This window comes from Pseudopodoces humilis, chromosome 4, assembly GCF_049639895.1.
Source record: "Pseudopodoces humilis isolate 2021_Gansu_Grassland_sample_001 chromosome 4, ASM4963989v1, whole genome shotgun sequence".
Classification (NCBI taxonomy): domain Eukaryota; kingdom Metazoa; phylum Chordata; class Aves; order Passeriformes; family Paridae; genus Pseudopodoces; species Pseudopodoces humilis.
In genome coordinates this window covers 19,288,337-19,303,759 of record NC_142203.1, presented here as the reverse complement: position 1 = coordinate 19,303,759, position 15,423 = coordinate 19,288,337, and the positions used below count along the sequence as shown (strand labels likewise).

Here is a 15,423-nt window from a genome sequence, read left to right as displayed (position 1 = left end):
TTTTAGCCACTTCCTTAGGATAGTAACTATAAACATAGATGTTTATACATTCCATTAAAGATATGTCTTTTAATAGATATTTCTCACGACCAGTGTGGTTGGGAAGGTAGTAACCTAACTATCCAATCCCTGGTCATTGTTGAGGATCTATAAATACTGAAACAACAGAATAAATCTCTCTCTTTTTCTATCACACATTGAGCTGTGTTTGTGTGAATCATTTTGTGTCCAACAGCGACACCTAACTTCTTCCATGACACCTGGGGGACAAAAGAAGCAAAGCAAATGAATTTCCAGCAGTATTGCAGTGCGCAGCTGCTTCTTGAGCACGTAGGTGCCTGCTGACGTTGGCTGTGACTCCACTGGGAGCCCGAGCTCCCTTTGGGGCAGGGAGGTGTTGGCTTATCTCCTGACGACAAGCTCCTCTCTTCCCACGTGCCGTTTCTCTGGGAGATTAAGGCCAGAGAACACCCAGAGGAGCTGTCTGCTGATTGTCGGGCTGCCTCCGCTTTGTTGTGTTGGAGCTTGGGCAGCATCCTTTTGTCCAGTGCTCTGCAATGCACTATAGATATCAATCCCAAAGATGGCTGTCGAACAAAACAAAAATGCTACAAGAAGTTACAAAAGAAAGGCCTTGTATAACCATGGTTCATATATTTTCTTCACCAAAACTTTATTCTTGTCACTTTGGTTTGACAAGTTTAGCTTATTACACCTGGACCTCCCTTTTGAGGTGAACTTGGAGGCCTTGTCCGGGAATTGTTCTCTATGCCCTCTATCTTAGTCAAGGCTTACAGCTGCTGCAGTCTTTTGGTGATGGTACAGTATTTTAGGGAAATGATAATGTGTCATTCTTAATTACCATCCTATCTCTCATGTGCTGCTGATTATATTAATTATCTTGGTCATTTCTGCTCAGTGTGAGTTTACTGCTTTACCACATGTGTTGTTTTACTTTAATGTTACCTGCATGTTCAATAATACATGTTATTTGAAAAAAAACTACAAAGAAGTAGGAATATGGCTGTTTAAAAAATGTTTAAATAATGCAATATTTACACTAGAAATTTTAAAAGCAGATCATCATATTTTATCTCCAGCACAGTGATGCTGCTCTGAGGATATGTTTATGCAGAACCAATTTCTGAAGCCTTTTACATAAGGATCCCAAACTGAGTCTGCACTGGCATACCCTAGCTGCTTTACTAACCTAGGGAGAACCTATGCATATGTTATATTCCCAACAAGTCTAAAGGGGTTATCTGGGGTTACCTGCTCATCTGGACGAATATCAATTGCCTCCACGAAAATGAGACCCAGTGAGAAGAAAAATGACCTAATCACCATCCAGCCATCGTGGCCACGACAGCAACAGAAGTAAGACTGCCAGGACATGTCTGTGTCTAAAGACTTACAGAGACAGCCTGCCAAGAGAAGCCTTAAGTCCTACTGCACTCACCATCATAGTACTGTGTTCCTACCAACCTTCTTAAATTTTTCCCTGTTTCAAGCTTTCAGAAAGACATTTAGTAATGTCAAAGTCAACACTTCCAGCTAGGGGACTTCCTCCTGCCTAAACAGCATGGCCCCTGAACTCCAGCCAGTAGTTGGAGCAGTAGTTATTTATTTCCACTTCCTAGGAGACCTTGGACATTACCTTTTTGTTCTCCTATACTGCAAGTCTCTTTGTCAGTGACATGATTGTATTTGATGAGGTTTTATTGACTGTGATCTGTATTCCATGTGTCTTATCCTGTATCTAACAGATGACCAGTCTTAATAAGATCATGACCTTACAGGTGGAAACTGTTTTAACATCAGGATACACAAATCCTTTGCATAAAAAAAAAAAAAGGGGGGGGGGGAACTGTCACATATACGTAAAACCTTACAAAAGAAAGGCCTTGTCAAATTGTGATTCAGGCTTTGTTACTTCAACTAGCCTTGTTGCTTTGGCTAAGTATAGCTAACAGCTAGCCTGTTAAGTTCCTGTGAGAAAATAATTTTTACAATGAGAATTAGTTTATTTGTCAATCTATTCCTGTAGGAACTGATTGCACCTGTGAAGAGAAAGATTTTTACCTGTGAGAACTTGTTCCTTATCCAGGAGATAAATATGTAAGCATTAGAGAGAGAGAGTTAGAGAGAAAAGTTTTGATTGACATGTAGACTCGCCATTACCAACCAATGAACTGAGTTACTAACTAATTAGAATTAAACATGGTGCCTTCTGATAACCGTATAAATATAAGCTGTGTGCAATAACGATTCAGCTATGATGGAAGAAGAAACAGGTGTCTCTGTCTGTCTCTACTGTGACAGAAAACCATATTTGAACAGTCAAAATCCGCACTCTCACAGACATTTGCCCAGTTCCGTGTTCTCTGGAAGATTTCTTGCAGACATTTGGATTGCCACATCCCAATGAAAAGGAGACACCTTTGTTCTCTTCTCTTGCAAACTCCCAAGTTAAGCCCAGGAGATATCTTGAAAGCAAAGGTAATGGGTTGAAGGGGGGAAAAAGTGCATGCAGCTCCTCCAGAAATCAACTCTGTTCACCCATGGAATAATGATTCCAGGCTTAGCTTGCTTTCCTGGTGACTCAGCACAGACACATCCTCTGCTGGTGGACATCACAGTGTCTTTGAGGAGCTTTCCACTGGGTTCTTCACACTTTGGATTCACAGCATTGGATTGCATTTCTACCAGGAGGAACACCTGAAGAGAGCATGTGAGTAGGAAATAGGTTTGCCTTAGCATCCCAAGACATGACAGGTATTTTTAGTTGTGAGCAGAGTTTTCACAAGTAATGGTGACTTAAAGACATCCCAGGATTAGATTACCCATTCTGAGTCACAGCAGTGCAGAGCGACTTTTCAACCCAACCCTTTCAAAATGAGGAATTACCAACCCAAATGGATTATCTCAAACTTCTACATATTTACCTCTGCTTTGCAAGCAGAGTTTCCGTAAAGCTTTTTGATCAACGCACAGATCCTCTCATTTCCCCTACTTTGGCCTTAAGCATTAAAATATAAATATAAAGTATAAATATAAAGTAAAGCACCTGGTTTTGAAATGAAATTCAAATGCAACTGTTCCTGCTCCTTTGTATAATTTTTCTTGCATGAGGTGGAAATACTCAGTTATGCTCTTTATAGCATACTTTGTTATTGTTGGACTGAAAAAAGACCACAGAAACTTCTCCCAGCAGTAGAAAGTATGTAGAATAGCATTATAAAGATGCTCTGGCTATATTTATGCTTTATATATAACTTTATTACATTTTTACTTTAAAATAAATGTTACCTAGTAGGACTTCAGCTCAATTCAGCAATTTCTTTTCAGCAGTTTAGTTTTCATGTAAAACTGGACAAGGAAAGCAATCACTTAGGAAAATGAGTTTTCCACGTACATGTGCAATACTCTTACATCTGGCTTATTTTTGAAAAGGTCTGAAATGGCTTCATCTCATTTACCAAGCCCACAAGAAACTTAGTTTTTCTTGAAAAAAAATTAATCTGATTGATTAAATTACAAAAGACCTCTGAAACACCACTCCAAGGTACTATATACTTCCAGGACCAATGGCTCCAGGGTAGATCCCTGCTGTGGATGGATTCCTCAAAATTAAAATAAAGTATCTTGGGGACTCTGGAGTTCAACTCCAGAGATATCATAGTCAACAGTTACAGCTTGAAATATAGCTCCCATCAGTTTCAAAATAAAATAAAAGTCTTCCATGTATGCATAATTCAAAGATGAGAAGGAAGGGAGGAAATGTGCAGGAAGATTCTGAGAGGAGGAAAAAAATAATACTACTTATCCTTGTCCATTATTCTACCTGAGTGAACTCCTTGCTTTTAAACAATAAGGGTTATATTACAAAATTATCAGCCAAATTTAAAAGGTTAACTTAACAGCTTAATGTTCTTTCCTTCCCATACCACTGCTCTGGGTATGTGGAACATTGTCACTTGTTTCTAATGCAATAGAGGAATATATTACTTCAAGTGGATTCTGTCCAAGAACACAATGTGGGGTATTCTAATTAGTAATTAAAGTTTCAAGAACCGAGAACTTTGTCAGAAGTTCTATTTTTTCCATAGTTTTTTGATTCTTGATCCAAACATTCCTTTGACAAGCCAGATTGTACCTGGGATTAATTTTTCAAATACACTCATGTTTCAATATGTCCAACTCTCTCAGCTGCTGAGCGTTAGACATTTATACATTTACTCAGACCCCAGTGCTGGAGGACTACCCTGAGGCACCTTCTGTAAGACCTGGGAAGATGTCTGAGTGACCAAAAAGCTTACTCTATTCCATATCTATCTGTGTCCAAATACTGTTTCTGTGTGTTTAATGCCTGGTGGCACAGGCAGACCCAGAATTGCAGGGCAGGTGGAGGTGATGCTGCTCCCTTTAAAAAGGTTGGAGTACCCAGGCAGAGTGCATGTTTTGCCTTTTGGCTTGCTCTCTTGCCTTTTGCCTCACTTGTTTCTTGGCTTTTGCCTTAGAACTGAGGGATCTGGGCAGAGGCTTCCCTTTTGGGCCTTCTTTAGCCTGAAGCCATATTGCCAAAGGCAGAGGGGTGTTTAGAGCAGGCTTTTCTGGGCTCACAACAATAGCAACTTGGCAAAGCTGCATCTCCCGAACTGTTTCACAGTGACCTTTTCAAACCCTATAGTGAATCTTGAACCAGCCAGGGGCCCAGCCACCCCATGTCAGTGTGAACAGACAGCTTCTTCCCCCCAGCCACAGGCACAGCACAGGGGACAACAGCACCAGCTGGTGGAGTCCGTTAGGTGGCAGGAGGAAGCGGCTAGTGGCAATGCTGACCCCACACATGATGGCTCTTCTCCTCTGCCACTAGAACTGCTCTGTAAGTTCCAGCACTCCTGGGGAGGTTTGCTGCCACTCTTTCCCTTTGTCTCTCAGAGTGTATGGTCACCCATAAAGGCCGCCGTATTGAGAGGAAGGTCAGACGCCATTTTCCTTTTGTCTCCCTGTGTCAGGCGCCATCTTGGGAGAGGTATTTCCACCATTTTGGGTTTCTTCTTTTTCTGGGGGGGCTTGTGAGATTTAGCAATTTGATATCTAGTGATTATTTACTGGGGATTTTTGCCTGTTTCAGTTTTGCTTGTCAGCAAACTGCTATTTTTTCACTTATATCCACTTGTATTTAGTTTCTTCTTATTGGTGGAAAGGGACTGTTTAAAACAAAGGGGGAGAGCTCATTTTAGACTGTTCTCCTTTAAATTTCTTTAGGTAAAGTCAATTCCTGAGGGTGCTGTGGACTTCAGTGGCCCCAGGTTTCATCACTTCATCTGAAGTGGTGATGAGTGTCCCTGAGGGCTGCAGAGCTCAGGCAGGTCCTGCCTTGGGCTCTTGTTGGACTGAAGAGAATCCTGAGGACTAGGGGCCCATCTCTTTTGAGTGTGGCAGGCCCTGGCCTGGCTGGGAGTGGAGGGGCTGTGGCTACAGCCCTAGGCAGAGGGGTCTGCCACCACTGCCCTCCTCGGCTCCCACTGGGGCTAGTCTCACTCTGTGAGGACAGGCACAGATGGTGGGGAACTGCAACTTCCCCATCAGGGCAGCCTCTGATGTATCAGCTTCCACCTCCATGTTGGAGCTTGTAGAGTTGCTGGCAGAAATTCCCTTGTAGGAGCTGCTGGAGCTGGAGCTGGCAGACCTGGTGCTGGCTGAAGGCATGTGGGTTTCCTCCTCATCAGCATGGGAGTGCAGCAGCCTCTCAGCTTCCTCGCTGCACTAGAATTGATGACATTGATGGGGCCATGAACCAGTTGTGCAGTGCCTTCCCTGAGGCTGTTCTGCATCCTCAGGACCAAAGTCTGACACATCCAGACACAGACACAGAGATCATTCAGGGTGCTGCTCTCTGCAGCCTGTACCAGCCACCACCTGCTCTGGAATATTCTCTGCAGCCTTTGGCAGAGCCAGGGCAGCACAGGGTCCAGGAGACACTGTTGTCATTGGGAAAGTTCTGCCCATACCTCAGGCAGTATGTCACCCATGCCCACTGAGGTAGGGATAGTGTCTCCTGTGGAGAAGATGGAGGGGACAACACAGGGTAATTGCAGCCATTTTCCCCCCTCACTGGGCCACTGTCAACTGTCCAGGAGTTCCTCCTGCTTGGCTGCTGGCTTCTGGAGACTCTCTGGAGAGAGTGATGACACACTGCAGATAGTCCCATTCACTCTGTTCAGAGAACCTAATAGATCTTATCAGTGTTCTGCAGAGTGGGCGCAATGGATTTCTTAGTATCCATCACAGGATACAGCCCAGGCAGAACTGGTGGTGATAGGGCAGAGCAGAAGCTGTGTCATTCTGAGTGCCCTGGCAGACTGAGTGTGATAGTTTGGCATTTAGGGGAAAAAGTGGGAAATATTCCTGTTTGTTTTCATGGCCATTTCTGTGCCATGAAGCATGCTGGGTGGAGCTGAGGACCAAAAGCTGCTCCCCCTTGTTGTCACACAGACCAGTGTGTGACTATATGAGAGCCCTCCTGATTGTCCCAGGCAAGGGAAGAACAAACACCCAGCCCTGTCAAGAAGGACACCATCTGGGGTGCCTGAACCCAATCATCCATCCCACTCTAGAGGGGTGTTTTCCTGCACAGCCAGCCTTCACTGCTGCAAACATCTGTGGTACCCCAGTGACTAAGCCAGGCAAGGCCAGTACTGATGGCTGCAGAATGAGCACCAAAAGCTGCCAAAAGCAGCCCCCAGTACACCACCCAGCACTGCGAGAAGCCTGGCTAGACCTTCCAGACCTTGCTCAGCAGGAGTCGAGCCTGGAGCCAAACTGGCTTCAGTTCTGTCAGTGCACAAATACATTTAACGAGAGATGTGATGTCACAATCCGTCCCCCAATGATGTTACAATCTGACACTTGGGATGTCACCTTCTACTACTCAGTGATGACATCATGGGATGCTCCCCCCGGAGCTGCATGGTGCCAGGAGAAAAATTAAGGACCAACTGTTGACTGATGGTCACCTTGTCAACTAGATGATGACACCAAGTGCCACATCCAGCTGTTTCTTGAACACCCTCAGGGATAGTGACTCCACCATCATCCTGGGCAGTCTGTTCCAATGTTTAACAACCATTTCCATTGAGAAATTCTTCTTGAACTTATCCTGGAACAGCTTGATGCTATGTCTTCTGGTCTGTCACTGGTACCCTGGGGAAGAACTCAGCCCCATCTTGCTACAGTCTCCTTTCAGTTAGTTGTAGAGAGTGATAAAGTCTCTTAACACTTTATCATGTCTGGCTAACCCAGCAGCCTTCTACAACACGATGACTGCATCAGTGGAAAAACGAGAAGTCACAGAAGTCATCTACCTGGACTTTTGTTAGGCCATTGACACAGTCCTCTTCAGTATTCTTGCAGCTAAATTGGAGACACATGAGTTTAATGAATGAAGTAGTCAATGTATAAGTAATTGGCTGGATGGCCGCATTGAAAGAGTTACGGTCAATGTCTCAATGTTCAAGTGGAAATCAGTAGCATGATCTATATTCCTGTGAACAAGAAATAGGAAAATAAGGAACATCCAGGACTCACTTGAAAATGTTAGAAAGAACCACTCTCTTAAAGCATGAAGTATTGATTTAGAATTTGCTCTTGTCCTCAGCTTTCCAAATCACAAAATTTCTTGAGATTTAGGATTTGCACTCTACTAGTGTAAAAGAGAGTTGTAATACTAGCCTTTGAAAATGTAAAATCCAGTCCCTCACAAATTCTGTAGAGGTAACTGCCCTGACCTGGTCAAGGGCCTCCACTTACAACATCTAAGCTTTTACAGCAGAAGGATGAAAATCTGTTTTCATAAGCTCCTAAATTATTGCTAATCTCTCTAATTACTCTCTAGTTGCTAATGTCAGTTGTTTCTTACCTGCCTAGTACAGAAAAATTAAACCACAAAAACCCCATAATTCATTGTTCTGCTGTTACTTGGCTCCCAGTAGAAGGGCATAAACTAGTGCTTATTTAGCCTGGGAATAAAAGTTCTACCATTTGTATAAACAGGCAGATGTCTTTTTAGGCACAAAGTTGTTCTACAAAATAAATTTTAAGGATCTATGTCAAAATCAGCCAAAGCAGAAGTTAACATATACAGATTGTAGATATAGAAAAATTGTGTTAAATTAAAAAGATTTTTTTTATTTGGGGCTTTTAAAAAAACATTTCTGAGAAAGAGTAAGGCTACTTTGCATCACGGAACAACTGAGCTTGAGGTTAAAAACAAATGTGAAAAAGCTAGCTTATACCAAACTTCCATTCTGATCGAAAGGAATTTAGAATGGTTTATACAGCAGTTAAGTGGGATTTCGATATCTGATTAGCATCAAGACTGCATGTTCATCTCAAAAGGAAAATTTGTAATTGAATTTGTTTGAAAAGTACTGAAACACATGACTTTGGAATGGTGTGAGTGACTATATCTATCATACCCATTTGGAAGTGGGATCTCTCCCTAATGAACACCCCATAATATGGAACACCTTGGGAGGCCAAGACTAATTTTTTTGCCATCCAAAATTAAACATTTATTTGGATTGCCCCAAATATTTCAAGGTTGAAACAAAATTTCTTTTTACTTCAGAGGAAGTGCAAAAAAATGGTTGTAACTCCCTTCTGAGGGAAAGAAACAGTCCAATATGCCAACTGGACCCATCCCACAGGGAATGAAAGTGGATGTGCCACTTGGGGATACAGTGTAGGAGCGGTCATAGTGGTGCTCTGTTGATGATTAGACTAGATGACCTTGAAAGTCTCATTTAACCTTGATCATTCTGTATAATTCTGTGTGATTTATCAGAAAGCTGCATTTTTAATCAGAAAAAAACACCACTGAGAAATACTTCATCTGTTACAGCACAACTTTGATCTTCTCAAGTAGAGCATTGTTATGGAGTTCAGGCTAAGAATGAGAGCATTTGAGCTTTTCTTGCTAGGGCCAGCAGAGAGCACAAGGTCAGTTGGTATCACAGCAGAACTGGGCTTTGGAGTGGGTCACTCTCTCCTCTAGTTTGTGGCACTTTGCTTTTTCCTGGGGTGATAGTGACATCTACCCTCTGCGCTGTACATTTGCTCCCATTATTCCCTGTGTAAGGCTACTGGCCAGGTGAACTCACCTCCTCTGGGAACATGTTCTTGCCATCCAGGGCAATACTTTGGGCTGAGTCATATCTACAGGTGTCTCTATCAGAATAACCCTGGGGGCTCACAGCACCCCACCTGATCAGTAAAGCCGACAAGGGTCAATGGCCATGAGGATACAGCACAGCAGTCAGGCCTGTTTAGTTATGGTGTTTGCTGCTTGCTAAAAAATAGTTGCAAAGCTACAACTTTTCCAGTGTTTCCCATACACTAGCATTCTCTGTGTTCAGAGCTACCTGTGGCAGGTATTTTGAAGAAATATCAGAAAAAAACATGACATGCTTAATATGGCTTTTCCTTTCCTTCTTTAACTGGCTTTTATATTTTTTCCTGCTCTCTAAAGAGTATCAACCACTATATAAGCTGAATGTGTCTGAAAACACTTTCCAAAGTTTCAGAGAATATTGTGTTTAAACCTTTTTTCCATGTTTTGGGTTTTTATAATTTTGGTTGGTTTTAGGTTTGGTTTTGCTTTGGTTTAATTTTGGGTTTTTTTTAATTTATTTGAAATATACCAGCAGTATGAACAGTGCTTTTGGTATTTCCTACTTTTCCTATTCATAATCTGTTATATCTTTCCCTTTCTTCCTCCTCTCCTCTTAACATACTCATTTTTACATTAATGCATAGGGGCTGCTTTTTTCCCCCTTGCTTAAACTGAACTCTAACTGCATTAAGGAAACTTTACTGTCTGATCTTTTAGGGGCTACCCTTGGCAGTCAGACTCCCACCACCAGAGACCTTAATTTCTGGAATCAAGGCCCCTTTGCTGGTAAGAAGGTATTGTACTCAGCATTATTGGAGTTTTCCTCATCTTGCATGAGGAATGCCTAGCCAATTTTTCACTCATGACTCCTCTATAAGCATGACTGGTGTTTTTTCAGAACTTGTTCTGTCTGTGTGAGAAAGCACTACTACTACTACTACTCTGATGGGACTTGCAGGGCTGGGGAGAGTCCAGGGCCTGAGGGCCTCCTCTCTGGGGGATTACTGGGACACCCATGGAGAGCAACTTATGACATGCTGTGTTGGTCCTAGTATCATGGAGGTAGACATCCCATTGTGATGTTACAGGGTAATGGAAGCAGATCAGTGGTAGTGTGCTGTGACACCACCATGTTGGATTGTCTCATTGTGTCCCATATTGTGTATATTTGGGAGCTACTAGAGCCTGGCTTAGTCTGGATTATGCCTGGACTCCTGTTGAACATGTCCATGAGGTCTGCAGGGTCAAGCCAAGCTTTCCCAGTCCTGCTGGCTGCCATTGGCAGCTTTCAGTACCCATCCAGGTGCCCTCAATAGTGTTTCTCCACCCTTGCCAGGCTCAGGCAGCTGAGCACTGCAGAGGTGAGTTGTGGAGGGAATGTTCCCCTGGGGTGGCCACAGAATGAGAGCTCAGTCCTGGAGGACTGAGAGGGTCCTTCTTGAGGGACCTAAGCGTTTCTTCCTCTCCCTCCCCAGGACAACTAATGACCATAGCATCCCCATTTTGCAGTGTGTGACATCTTTTTGGAGTGCCAGCACCAGCAATGGGGAGCATCTTCTCATTCTTAACACAATCCAGACCACCAAAAGGCATAGACAGGGCCACAGAAACAGAGTGGAACTGTCCCATCTGCCGTGATGCTCGAGATGACCTTGCTTATGTGGTGCCTTGTCTCCATCAGTTCTGCCTGGCCTGCATTATGCGTTGGGCAGAGATGCAAAGGGTGTGCCCACTCTGCAGAGAAGTGATAGAGGCTGTCAGGTTTTCTGTGCAGACAGACAGCTATATAGACTGTGTCTTCACAAGTTCTGAAGAGTCAGCAAATGGCAGCACCAGGACAGCAATAACTCTAGGACAGCTGGTTAAAAACAGCCCCTTTGTGCAGTCCCCTTCACGTACTCCACGGGGGATACTATCCATAGCAGAGCATGGGAGCACAGGAACACAGCCCGTGGGTGGCCTCCCGCCTAGAGCGTGGGCAGAACTTTTCCAAAGAGATGAGCATCTACTTGATCCTGTGGTGCCCTGGCTGCGCCAGGAGCTGGAGGCGAAGTATGGGACTAGGTGGTGGATGGCAAGGATTGCAGAGAGCATCATCCTGCATGCCGTGTCCATCTGTGGTCCAGCTAGGAATGTCTTGGCCCACGTGCTGCAGGACTTCCTTGAGGAACATACAGAACCTCTAATCAATGGCGTCATCAGCATCATTGTGAATGAGTGCACACAAGAGGCCCAAAGGTTGCTACACTCCCGTGCTGTCTCAGAGAACAATCCTGTGTCCCTCTCTAGCAGACTTCAGATGGAAAATACTGCTCCCCACCCAACCCCTGCCAGCACCTCTGCAGCCTCCAGTGAGGAGCTCCAACCTCAGAGCACATCAGAAGCTGTCCTCCACACCCTCCATCCATCTACCCCCATCCCTGCAGAGCAGGAGGAGCTGGGGGAGGAGGCAGTAGCAGAGGAACCTGCCAGGGAGGAGGACAACAGCACTGTGGCCATCTCTGTCAGCCCTCAGGAGGATAATATTGCCCCACAGGCAACCCCTGCCAGAAGCTCTGCAGGATCCAGCATGGAGCAACCCAGCATATCAGAGGCTGTCCTCCACACCCTCTACCCATCGGCTCCTGTCCCTGGAGAGCAGGAGGAGCTGGAGCCAGCAGCAGTGTCAGATCCCTCTGCCCAAGATGACAGGCAAAGCCTCTTCACTCCCAGCCAGGGTAGGGACCCCTTGCCCAGGAGGTCTCAGCGTTCCACAAGGAGGAGGGCTGCCAGCCATCTGGACTCTCCCCAACCTTGCAAGAGGCCACCTGATCAGCAGCAGTAGCAGGGCAGCAGTAAGCCTTTATTAAAGGAAAAAGAAATAAATTTCTATATTCCTGGTAAAGTCTCTAGGTGCTGCTTTCTCTCCCTTCTATCTTTCCCTGATTCTGCACACCCTCATCAGCCAAGGGCCCTGGAGATCTAGGATGATATTGGGAGTACCTCCTCTCACAGGAATTCCTACTGCAGCAACAGCAATTGAAGTGTTTCCAAAAAAAGCCAGGAACAGGAGTATTGCATTTGCAAAGAAGAATGTTCAAAATCAAGGCTGCTTGTGCCTGTGCCCAGATGGCATGACCATGCTGCTCCCTGCATTGCATTTCCATGTGCAACTGAGGGGACAGAAGGGGGTCCTGCAGCTACCTAGTCAGAAAGGTTACTGGGAAAACAGACCATGGAGCTTCAGAGCAAAACTTCTCTGCATTCAAAGACTGCTCTGTAGGGATTACCAGAGCTCTGTGGCTGGCCACAGAATGCTCTTAGAGAAGATTTGCTCTGGCAAAAAGAGAATGGTGGTTTTGAGGCTCCTTGAAGAGCTGCACTTTTCATGGAGGAATGTTGTTCATTGAAGACTCTTCTCAGTTGAGCCCCTGACTGATCCTCAGGAACTGTCCAATGACTTTGTTGGTAGAATTTTTTTTCATGTAGGAAAGGGATAAACTTTTAAAAGAGAAAAAGAGAAAAAGGAATTTTTTTGCTAGGTAAATTACAGCCACAGAAGAAGAAAACTATGATCAGAATCACAGAATCATTAGGTTGGAAGAAACCTTTAAGATCATTGAGTCTACCCCATGCACTAACACCTCAGGTAAATTGTGGCGCTGAGTGCCACATCCAATCTGTTTTTGAACAGTTCCAGGGATGGTGACTCCACCACCTCCCTGGGCAGACAATTTCAGTACTTTATCACCCTTTCTGTAAAAAATCTTTTTAGGAAGGGTATAGAAGCACTAACAGAAGCATATACAACTAAGGCAGACATGTCTAGCATGTCAATTTACTATTGTCTCCTAAACAAAAATGATGCCTCTAACTATTTTATGCACACAATGAGGAACTAGAATACTCAGTTATTGGAATCTCAGGTATTGAAATACTGGCAGCTCTACAGAATGGGTTAGATTTCACAGAAACCTCATGCGCTTCAGTGAAAATCATTTAGGAAAGCAGGAAAAGGAAAGCATTCATTTTTCTCTATTGATGCAGATGGCTTAAAAAGAAACACAGATGAGGCAGTAAGCTTGACATCAAGTAAGCATATTTGTAGAGAAGTGTATCCAATTCCTGATAGGATGACAGCAACAAGTAGAGTAACTTTTCAAGTCAATTGGGCTAGATCGTGGAAGAGCTACTCCTAAACCCAGCTGTTTCCTCAGGCAGTCCACCCAGACACTGGAGAAAGATCAATGTCTTAGTGATGATGACACAAACAGACCAGAAGATACATAAGTCTAGTCAGAGTACATAGAATTAGTAACAGTGATTGATGGTATTAAAAATATTGCTTCCCTCTGTTAGAGAAATTATTTTTTAAATAAACCAGGTTAAACCAGAGTAAAGAATAATATTAAAGAGTTATGTCATCAACCTGTAGAGAATGATAAAGGAGAGCAAGTCAGTATAAATCCTAAATAACTTCACTTTAGTAGAAAAGTAGGAATGGAAAACATGCTGCCTTCACTGACTGGAAATTCCAATGATTCACTTGGAGCAACTGTATGAGCAGCAATACACCTCTCCCCCTCAAGACAAATCAGTTTATTTCTTACAGTTCTGCTTTTTCTTATGTGTATATATTTTCAGGCATAAGTATGTACTTTTTCCACCTGCTGAACAAGAGGCTGGAAAGCAGCACCATGGAAAGGCACCTAGGGGTCCAGGTTGATGTTGAGTTGAACAGGAGCCAGCAGTGCCCCGGCAGCCAGGAGGGCCTGAGGGTGCATGAGGCACAGCATCGCCAGCTGGGCAAGGGAGGGGATTGTCACGCTCTACTCTGCACTGCAAACGTATGTTAAACTGTTACAGGATCTCCAAGTAGGGACATGAGATTGGTGGTGGGCCTTAAGGAGGAGCCCTATGACGAATGGCTGAAGTCACTTGGTTTGTTTAGCCCGGAGAAAAGGAGTCTGAGGGAAGACCTGAACCCAGTCTACAATTTCATTTGTGAGGGGAAGAGGAAGGCCAGGCACTGATCTCTTCTCTGTGAAGACAAGTGAAAAGGCCCAAGGGAATGGCCTGAGGTTGTGTTAGGGGACATTCAGGTTATATGTTAGAAAAAGATTCTTCACACAAAGGGTGTGGGCACTGGAACAGGCTTCTCAGGAAGTGGTCATAGCACCAAGCCTAAAGAAGTTCAGGGAGCATTTGGACAATATGTTTGAGCACATGGCATGACTCTTACGGATGCCCTGTGCAAGGCCAGGAGTTGGACTCAGTGATCCTTGTGGCTTCCTTCCAACGCAGAATATGCTGTGATTCTGTAAATTTATTTTATTGGTAAGGAGTAATCCTGAATATTTTGGTTAAAAATAAATAAGCAAACAAACAAACCAAGAGATGTAATAAGGGTGCAACTCCAAAAGTGACTTTGCCTTTCTCTGAAAAACAGCAACGGCTGTTAACTACGCCAATGGCCCTTTTTAACATGCCTTATTTTCCCAAAGTACCGAAAGCTATTTTTTTATACATGTCAAAACCATGTCCAGAGAAGCTAAACAGGTGTAAAATTGCTTTGCCTGACCTGAACAGCAGAATGCATGGTTGAAATAAATTCCAGAGCCTCCTTCCTTGGAGTGCATCAAGTGGAGAAGGTCAGACCATGGTCATGGCAAGATTTTCCAGGGAAAACAAGGAGGAAGAATGCTGGGGGAGAGTGGGTAGGAGAGGGAAGAAAGATATGAAAACTGCCAGGTAAAGATTATTCTGCTCTTGTGTCAGACAGCATGTCATTGGCAAATACCCAGGCACGCTCATGAACATACAAAACACACGTCCTGCCATCTGCCAGACCTCCTCCTCCTCTCATTGGGCTGGACGCCAACAACGCGAAATGCAATCCAATGGCATCCCGTACCCTCCTCCCAGTAAAGAGTTATTTTAAAACTTTAGGCATAGTGCTCGGTAGCAACAGTGACCAGGGATAAAAGGGCAAAGAAGACGGGCAACGGAGGGAGCACAGGAGCAAGAGGAGGGGTAAACCCCACCAAAGCTGTTGCAAAACAGCTGCAGCATCAGCGGGGAGATCGGGGACAGGAAGAATGGCTCGGGGTCCGGGAGAGCGGGGGACGGCGTCCGAGCACCGGCGAAGCGCCTTGCGCCGGGCTCGGCGCCGGCTGCGGGGGTGCCCCGGCCCCGCCTGGCGCTGAGGGCGAGGCCGGGGCCGGTGTTCCCCTCCGGGGGGCGGGGCGGGGCCGGCACGGGGGGCG

The 15,423-nt window shown here is 44.7% G+C and overlaps 1 protein-coding gene across 1 annotated transcript in view; it reads right to left on the bottom strand.

The window, feature by feature from the left end:
- The window catches only part of LOC148184458 (AT-rich interactive domain-containing protein 4B-like), a 16,168-nt gene extending 10,130 nt beyond the window's left edge, over window positions 1-6,038 (bottom strand). The window contains exons 1-2 of the mRNA XM_088054618.1: window positions 6,018-6,038; window positions 5,548-5,772 (exon numbers count right to left, since the gene is read on the bottom strand). Coding sequence (XP_087910744.1) covers window positions 5,548-5,772; window positions 6,018-6,038 — 246 coding nt within the window. The remainder of the gene's footprint in view (window positions 1-5,547; window positions 5,773-6,017) is intronic.
- Between the last annotated feature and the right edge of the window lie 9,385 nt (window positions 6,039-15,423).